This window comes from Malus sylvestris, chromosome 14 (assembly GCF_916048215.2).
Source record: "Malus sylvestris chromosome 14, drMalSylv7.2, whole genome shotgun sequence".
NCBI lineage: Eukaryota > Viridiplantae > Streptophyta > Magnoliopsida > Rosales > Rosaceae > Malus > Malus sylvestris.
This window is the reverse complement of record NC_062273.1, coordinates 10903674-10913698: the sequence shown is the minus strand read 5'-3', so window position 1 is coordinate 10913698 and position 10025 is coordinate 10903674. Positions and strand designations below refer to the sequence as shown.

The window sequence follows — 10025 nt, the reverse complement described above, 5'->3', positions numbered from 1 at the left end:
AAGGTGTATGTGGTACGTTCCTAGCAGAGAGCTAATTTCTCGTAAGCTGTCGATTAAACTTGAGCCAGATTGAGTGATTGCTTCTCTCCATTCGTAATGCTGCCTACTCTGATGTGAGGTGGAAGATGCTCTTTGTGGGCTTAGCCGTGAATGAACACTTAGCCTGGAAGGTTGCTCATGTTGACTATCAAAGTGTGACCTCAACCGTGAATGTATGCTCGTCCATGAGCCTAGTCGAGAGTGCACACTCCTCCGCGGGCTAAGACGGGAGTATTCACTATCTCGAGGGCCCAATCGGAGTGTACACTCCTCGAACGCTCAGTTCGTGACTGGTCGAGTGACTGCTTGCCGGACGCTGCTGGAGAGGTTCTTCATTTACCCTTGTCATAATTCGGGACACCTCGTCTAGGGCACGTTGCATCTTAGTGTACTGCAATAACTGGTTCACCAAGGTCGTCTGCTGTGCAAGGGTGTTTGTCAACTCTATGACTTGTCGAGACAAGTGTTGTTCTCCATTTGGGTTGGAAAAGCTTGGAATGAATGTATCTCCTTGAGCAGTGGAAGTGTAGTAAACTTCAGGTGCGAGATTTGAGTTGGGAAATGTCAAATCCTTAGAAAAATGTGGTGAAAATGCTCCCGGTTCAATCTTCGGTTTAGAAATTTGAAGTCGAGACGATTGAACTAATCTTGGACCAATTTGGGCTGTTTGAAATGCCACAGGAGTAGGCTGTTCGGCAGGAGCAGGCTAGGCCATGAGAGCAGGCTGGGCCGTGAGAGTGGGCTACTTGACGGGAGCAGGCTGGGCCGCGAGAGTGGGCGGGCTGGGCCACGAGAGTGAGCTGTTTGGCGCGAGCAAGCTGAGCCACAAGAGTGGGCTACTCGACGTATGGCCCACGTGGGTGTAAGGCTAGGGTTCGGCTTGGCAACGCATTGGGTTCACGTCGGATTTGAGTGGCTCGAGCCGTCTCACCTTGGGCTTAGGCCGTGGTTGTGGCACCGTGGGATTTGCCAAAGGTGGATGCAGTGGTGGTCACCATGGTGGTTGCCAGGGTGGTGTCTTGTGGGGGTGCCGCTCTACTCACTGCTATGTTGAGCCTTGTCGATTGTCGCGATTTTAATCCTTAAACATTGGAATTTCCGTTCGTCGAGGTTTCCGAATCTCTTGTCATTGTACTTTTCTTTTATGTTTTATCAAAGGATTTTTAGAAATAAAAATTCCTAGAATAAGAACGTACGAAAAATCTACAAATAGGCAAAGAAACAAGAAACCTTAGATGCGAGAGTCTTCTACGAGCATGTGACTCAACTTTCAATGAAAGCATCAATTTGTGGATGCAAATTTCTTCCTCCTTGTTCTTAGACAAGATTGCACCTACAAAACAAATAACACATTTGGTCAAGGCCAAGAGCCTCACACGCCCATGATGAATGAGGGGGGGTTGTGGCCGAAGAACCTCTGATGCCAAAGTTAGAATTTTGAGGGAAAAGTGTTTGGAGAATTTAGAGAATTTAGAAAGAGAATTGGAATTGAGTTTTAGAGAGAACAAGGTAGTATCTATAGAGGTGTGACCGACCCTTTTAGAAGGAGGAGGACCGGCCACTTCGTTAGTATTTTGGGTGAGGTTCATGATTTGTAGCTAATTAGAAATAATTGAATAATAAATCAATTAATTAGCTAATTAATATAATTAAAAAGAAATGATTTGGGGGTTGCCTTTTGGATAGGATTTGATGAGGATGGATGAAATAGGTTTAAAAATAAACACCTATTTGGGCATATTTGACTTGATTGAGGGATGATTGTCCACTTATCGTGCGTAGGAATTCTGGTGTGCCTCGAGGGTAATTTTATCATTTTTACCCAAAATCCACGTCTCGCCTCTTGATTATTTTTTTGCTCCACAATAGTATTGTGTTAAAGGAGAAGGAAAGTTGAGTTTGGAGGCATGAAAGAGGAATCATTGTAATCCGATTGTGATGGAATGACATTCTCTTTTATGCAATCGCTCTAACTTGATTTCTTCTATCTTTTCATTATTTTATGTATAACAAGTTATTTCAAATTTTGGGGACGAATTTTTTTTTAAGGTGGGTAGATTGTAACAACCTGTCCCAAATTTTACAATTTTATAAATTTTAAAAAAGTGGATTGACGAAAATACTCCTAAAGGTGAGAATGATGACTTTCGTTGACCGTCGTGTAGCGAGACATATGACCCATTCTTTTATCTCATCCTAGCTATGATGAAGATTTTACGAAATAGCGATTACCGAGGACATTTTGGTGAATTCACGATTCTAGATATGCCATGATTATTTTAATATTTTCAGGGGAGATTTTTTTTTCTTCTTTTCTGTCTGGTGGGAACTCACCCACTTATGATCCCTACTCTGTAAACTTTATGTGGTTATATAATTAAAACACAAACAAGGAGTTAGCTGACCTGATTGTGAAGCAATAGCCATTAGATACCAAGTAGAATGATGTAGGATGCAGCAACACCAAAGTCTTCTACAAATCACCTAGTCGGATACAACTACTTTATGGGAAGCATTTGTTATGTATCTAGGGTTTGCAGGGACCTTAGTATTTATACTGGTTAAGGTATTAAGGTTCTGTCCATAAAGGAATTCCAAATCCCACTTTTTAAGCCTATCAATTAGGTATCATAATCACATAAAATCAAGGACTCCATCAATCTTACTTGTCTTACAAGACGCCTAACATAAGATTTATATCTTTAGGAAATCAAATCACAATATCTACATTAATCTCCAATATTACATTCCTATTATATGTTGAAGACCATTTAAGGTGATTTACATCGGAATAAATCCAACACACTCCACCTATCCTGTGTCCCGCATTCTCTTGGACCTCTCATTTTTTGCCACGTCACCTCTCTCAAACTCTCAACTCTCTATCCCTTCTTCCTCGGCAAGCAACGAGATGGTGCAACTACCTCGAATCACCACCACTTCGAGTCTCAGGCGAGCCAAACCTTCAAGCCACCACCAAATCTCACCACGTCGATGAAGGTTATCAACATTCTAGCCTAGAACTCGATTTCCATATTTTCCCGGCGAGACCATGATTTTCTCAACGAACCTCTACCGTTTACTACCTTGGTAAGCCTCAGGAATACTCTAAATCTTATACTTTTGTCTTCGTAGTTCGATTATGGTGTTTTGGACTGGTTTTATGATAGAAAATAGCTCAGGGAAACTATTTCCCAGATTCCGATGAAGTCCATAAGTTTCAGATCTTTTTCTAGCCAAGTCTGGCCATGGTGAGAGACCATGATGGTAAAATCTTACTCATTATCTCCATAGCTTCAATTTGACTATTTATACGCTGAAAATGGTTAAGTTTTAACCTTGATCGGAGTTGGAATTTATTCTGCCTTCTCTTCCGCCTGTGACTAGGATCGGGTCAACCCGACCTAAGAGGAAAAAAAAAGCCCAGATTCGCGATCCAGATCTAAATCTAAACCCGAAATTCGACCCAGTCCATTTCCTAAATGGATTTGGAATATTCTTAGAATATTCCTTGTGTTGACCTTTTCGAATTTTTTTTAAGAAACCGTCCTAGTTTAATTTCGACGCCCCGAGTCCGTTTAGTGAAATTCTAAAGATTTAATATAGTTGATCGGCTTCGCGTCTCGATTGACTTTTCGTTGACTTTTTAGGAAAATTTTCCATGACTCTTCTTAGCGTATTCCGACGCCCTGATTCCAAATCCGCACTCTGTTTTCCCAAATTTGATCATTTTAGTTGAGTTTTATTAATGGGTCCAAATATTATGCTTAGGTGCGATTACTAGCGGAGACTCCGGCTTTCCTATTTTGAATGGCTACAACTTCGCAAGTATCTGTGAGTGGGTTTTTTCTTTTATTCAATATATATTTGTTTAGTTTCCATTTATATATTTGATAAATAATTTTCCATATTACACTTAGATTAGATTCATGTTTATAAAAATTAGCGTATTAATGAAATTTATGAAATTATGTTGCGTCCTACGGGATGCACAGGTATGCATAGTATTATTGGATGCCTTAATTGGATTCATGAATAACATTGTATTGATTAGAATTATCGAATTACTGGGGCATGACTATATTTACGTTATATGTTCATTATGTGCTATAGTGGTGTCAGTACTTGCTGGGGGCAGGGCCAGGCTTCACTTGTATGATCACGCACCGTACACTCACTTTGGATTCATTGTAGGTGTCAGTCCTATCCTAGATTGCTATAGGCAATTAGGACTCGTATGTGATGCGTATATCGCCAATCTTCATGTGATTATAGTACTAAAGCGTAAATCATTATTACACTTAGTCATGTTTATATTAGAATACCTCTGCATGAACTCGTGTGTCAGCATGTGTCGATGGGCACTCGATCTGATATGTTTATTTCTACGAGATATTGTATTTTGGAAACTATACTTGTTTTACAACGATGGGTTATTATGTTTTCGAAAAGGCTTTTACAAAGCTTTATGTTTAGGCCCACTCACCCTTATTTTTCACCCCTCTAGATTTTAGTGGCAGTGTTTACGTGTCGACGAGGATTCCTGGAAAATCTTGGTTTAGGAGATTACCTTTGATGGTATAATTCTCATCTTAACTCTATTGTACTTTACTTATGCTCTAACATCACGTGTGAAATTGGTTCATTCCCGCTCACAAGCGCACTTTTTTTGTAACATCCCACATTGCCTAGGGGAGTGGATCCTATAAGCCTTATATGTATATTCCCATCTCTACCTAGCACGAGGCCTTTTGAGAGCTCACTGGCTTCAGGTTCCATCGGAACTCCAAAGTTAAGAGAGTTCGCGCGAGAGCATTCCCATGATGGGTGACCCACTGGGAAGTTCTCATGTGAGTTCCCAGAAATAAAAATGTGAGGGCGTAGTCGGGGCCCAAAACGGACAATATTGTTCTACGGCGAAGTCGAGCAAGGGATGTGGTTAGGGCCTGGGCCGGGATGTTACAATTTGGTCTCAGAGCCAATCCCTAACCGGATGTGTGCCGACGAGGACGTCGGGCCCTTAAAGGGGGTGGATTGTAACATCCCACATCACCCAGGGGAGTGGATCCTATAAGCCTTATATGTATATTCTCATCTCTACCTAGCATGAGGCTTTTTGGGAGCTCACTAGCTTCGGGTTCCAACGGAACTTCGAAGTTAAGCGAGTTCGCACGAGAGCATTCCCATGATGGGTGACCCACTGGGAAGTTCTCGTGTGAGTTCCCAGAAAAAAAAAACCGTGAGGACATGGTCGGGCCTAAAGCGGACAATATCGTCCTACGGAGGAGTCGAGCCCGAGATATGGTGGGGGCTCGGGCCGGGATGTGACACTTATATTTAGGCATTTTTAGGTTTAAATTTATTCACATTTGTCCACATCATTACACTTTATGGCTTCGTTACCTTCCTGGTGTCAGCCAGTATAGCTCAATTTCGAGCCTAGGTGGACACTTTAGGTCGGGGTGTGTCAAATTTTAATTAAAGAATTAATATCTCCTTAAATCAAAATTTATTACCTAAACTACCCTCCTAAATCCAATTCAAAATGTAAAGTTACTTTTAAACCCATTTATAAAATAAAATCTCAAATTGAATAGCTTTGCTTAAAAATAAAAAAAAATAAAAAAAAACTCGAAAACCACTTTACAGTCTAGTGACATTACTCTTCACTTGTAAGTGAGAGGTTTTAGGTTTGATTCTCCAAAGGTAAATTTGAACCACATTATTAGTAGTCCATTATGAGACTAAAACCAATCTCCTTCCTCCTTAGTGTAGATAATATCGTTTGTTAAAAAAAAAAAAAAATTGAAAGTCATAAAGCATTCTAGGTCATTTGTCCCCCCTCCCACCTTGAGCTCTTTAGAAACAGAGCTTTTATTCCATCGTCTCCTCTTAGCTTTTGGCTCTTTAGAAACTTAGCTTTTTGTTTTATAAATTATTCTCTGGATTTTTCTATCAAGTGCTTCACTGCATCTTTTTGATCTTTTTGTTGAAGTAATTTTCCACCTAGAGCTACGTACAGCACCATAGCATTTTCCATGGCTGCTATGTTTTATTTGTTAGTGTTTTAGTGTTTGTGTGTGTGTATTTCTGCTGCAATTATTTAATTTTATTTGAGGAAAGAAATTCATCTAACCTGCACTCCTCTAACATGCATTGGCCCACCGCTCTACCAATTTGGGAGGACAAACTAGGCCGGCAACAACTTCGTTTTCTAATATGCCAAACAAATTATTAGTACTTCTACTTTTCATAGAAAGGGTTTCATATGTATCCCAGAAATTTGATGTATGCAACAATTTATTAAAACTTTTCATTATGGCTGTTGCAGAAAGTTTAACAAACTATGCGCAGCTTGAGATTGATGAAAAAAATTGAAACTCAAATACTCATCATCTAAATTCTAAAAAATTGAAATCAAATGAACAAAAAATCTCCATAAATTGAGTCACACTTTAGTTGACAGAATTAAAACTTCAAAATCACCATTCATTGATAAAAAAACTTTATTTATTTTTATTTTTTATTTTTTTATCTCTAAGAGCTATTAAAGTTTTAACCGGAATGAATGTAGGATAAACAAGGAGCGATGGTAGAGTTTAATTATAGTGTGTGGGTTTATTGATACATTTTAGTTTTATTATTAATTTCATATTGTACTTGATGATAATTATGCAATTGGGTAAAAAAGACAATTAAGATTTAAAATTTAAGTTGAGTTTAAAAAGAGATTACATGGATTTAAATAAAAAAAATTAAAAAAAAATAAGATACCAGTGCAAGAATAGTAAAAATATTGGTTTTAATTTCACAAATAACATTATGTTTTCGTATTTATAATAGTCTATGGTCGGTTTAATAACTATTTCATTTTTTGTTTTTAATTTTTGTTTCTCATGTTAGAGATAGAGGTTAAATATATCAAAAATTAAGGATAGAGAAAAATAGATGAAAATGGTAGCAGAGGGGGAGAATAAATGATAAAGAATAAGAAAATAAAAACTGAAAGTGACATATACATCATTTAGATTTTAATTATCATGTTTGGTCTCATGATATTTACATTATTTGACATTCATTTCACCATCATTTCATCCACCCTTCTTCATTCATTGAGGAGAAATTTTATTTAAGCTTGTATAACTTCATTTTATACCTAACTTAAACTTTTAAATGTGAATTGTTACCTTTATCCTATTATATAATTATCACAAAGTACAAAATGAAATTAACAATAAAATTAAAATTTGTCAATAAACTCACACTCAATAATCAAACCCTAATCGTTACGCAATCTTTCTCTAACGTTCTACTTGGCTAAAAACATAAGACTTCAAAAGCAAGCTCATTTTGACGGATGAATTATGACTTTGAAATTTTGGATCCTCCAACTAAATTATGAATCGACATGTTAGGCTACTCAATCTTCTCGTTCCACATCTATGAATTTATTTCGGGGGCCCCAAATTTCTCATAAAAGCATAAAAAAATGGACAAAGGGTGCTATCAAGCTTTTCGAACATAATCGTCTACTCCTTTATAGAACTTAGACTAAAAAAATCAAGCCTTTTATAACATGGTAATCACATAAAGGATGGCTTCATGCTATCCTAAACCCTGAACGATAAATTATTTCTCACCAATTCTTAAATTTTGATTTTAATTTTTATTAATGAAGAATTAAAAAGAAGGATGATGGACCTGTTGGAATGTTAGAACATTAAAGGAGAGAACATACACTTTGATTTTGGGTTTCTTTTTTAAATGAGCATAAAGATAAATTTACATATATTATTAGGTTTGTAAAGATAATTTAAATAGTAAATTACTGTTTAAAGAGATATTTAATAGCTTAATTAAAAATAATACGGAAATCCCAATTGCCAAGAAAACAAAGTTCATCAAATGGTTTCCAAATTGACAAATCCAAAATAAATCAAATAAATGATGTTACACACACTATCTACTTCAATTATATAATGTAAATCATATGATATAACGGTTGATGGTTAGTTTTTTTCTTTAAAACATTAAAAAGTTTAAAAATCATCAACCATCACACCATGTATCCTATAAAATATAATTAAAATGCATCGTCTTCTTAATATTTTCCTTTTCGAAATACTTTACATTTTTATTGTAAAAATCAGACCACAAAGGATGATTTCGCGCCGGCTCGGCCAGTTTGAACGGTTCAGGAGGCTGCACCACTACCACGAGCCAACTCGGCTAAGCCAGCTGAGTACCACCTTTTACTCATATGACGTCACCGTTCTCGTCGGTGATGACGTCAGGACATCAAACCTGGATTTGTATGATTCCACGTGGTAGAATTATTGGCAATACTAAAAGCCTCGCACCACTCCACGCGCATCGTAACGTGTCCTAACACACTCGCTTCAAATGTGCGAACTATATTCTGAAACTATATCACACTCGCGCATTTGGCGAGTGGGATTAGCACCAGTTTTGGCACCCCTATGATTTCTTGTTAGTTTCGGATTTATGCATCAAAACAACTTCTTGGTGTGGTCTTTTTTTCCCACATCATTTTCTCTCTTCATCTTTCCCAATTCCCAAACACCTTTTTTCTGGGAAAGTGCAAGAAAATTAACCACTTAACAAACCCTTTGGAGCTCCTCAAGGTCTTTTATCCACTACTAGCAATGAATAACCCTAACCCTAACCCTAACCAACAAAGTAGTAAAACTAACAAAGCCAAAAATAGAAAGACTACGAAAAGTAGTAACAGTAGCAAGAAAAAGCAAGGCGGCATCAAAGTTGTGTACATCTCCAACCCAATGAAGGTGATTACGAGTGCCTCACAATTCAGGGCTTTGGTTCAGGAGCTCACCGGCCAAGACTCCGCGCTCCCGGCCGACCCCGCTAGGTTTTCGGCCGTGTACTCATCGTCTCCGAACAGCAGTTTCATCGGTGAGGCGCTTCCGGATTCGACAGTGCAGAATCATCATCATCATCATGAACATCTTCATGATTATGCATTAGATCGAGAGGTGGCTTCCAGTCCTACTAGTTACCAAGAGCAGGCAGCTGGGAGTTCAAACTCAAATGATAGCAAAAATCAGCACGAGATTGAGCTGTATGATGATCTTTTTGTGCCTGAAATGGTTGACAACTTTGGGGGTTTGTTGCCTTCCACTGTCATGTATGGATCTTCCTCTTAATTATTAACTACTATTTTTAATTAATTAATGTTGATTATGTGTACTGTGCTTAAACTTAAGCCAACAATTAGTATGCAAATGTAATTTTGAGCAAGTTTCTTCGTTTATTTTTAATTTATGAATTGATAAATAAGCTTATAAACAAAGTCAACTCTGTTAATATTATCTTGTGTATTACTTTTACTTAACTGGTTAACCATCCCTGTAAACTAATAGTTCTTTCATACAATCTTTGGGAGATTATTTTCAATTTTTTTAGCTTCTTACGCACTTTTTGTTTTTTAATTTCTGATTATCGAATTAAATAAATCAAAACAGTATAATCAAACTTTAAGAGTACGTATGAGACTAATATTAGTGTGTATTTATCATTTTTCTAAATATTAAAATATGTGCTAAATATATATGAGTTTACAGTAGTTGTCCTTTGCATACTTATACTTTCCGAGGGTTCATTTACTGCTTTTTGGCTGGCTGTGCCGATATTTATTGTCGTCCACAATTAATCAAAAGCATGAGGAGAGAAACGGACCTAACATAATGATGCACCGACGAGAACACAGCGATGCGTATACCTCTAAATAGCAGAAAGGACACGTGAATTTTTTTTTTCTTTTTCGAACAAATAGTATTCTTTACACTAAAGAAGTAGAGATATAGACTAAGTCTCACAATCCACTAGTAATAATATGTTTCAAATTCGCCTATGGCGAGAAACGAACTTAAACCTCTCATTTATATATAAAGATGAATATCACTATACCATAGTACTAAGTGACAACAATTGATATGTTTAATAAA

General features: G+C 37.3%; 1 protein-coding gene across 1 annotated transcript; it reads left to right on the top strand.

Annotated features, from left to right (window-relative positions):
• The first annotated feature begins 8550 nt into the window (after positions 1–8550).
• LOC126598557 (sigma factor binding protein 2, chloroplastic) lies at positions 8551–9370 on the top strand. The gene has a single exon (XM_050264924.1). The coding sequence runs from the start codon at positions 8706–8708 to the stop codon at positions 9222–9224; it is 519 nt and encodes a 172-aa protein (XP_050120881.1). The 5' UTR covers positions 8551–8705; the 3' UTR covers positions 9225–9370.
• The last annotated feature ends 655 nt before the right edge of the window (positions 9371–10025 follow it).

Excerpts from the sequence above, each read along its gene's own strand:
- LOC126598557 (XM_050264924.1), top strand. The coding sequence starts at position 8,706 with ATGAATAACCCTAACCCTAACCCTAACCAACAAAGTAGTAAAACTAAC.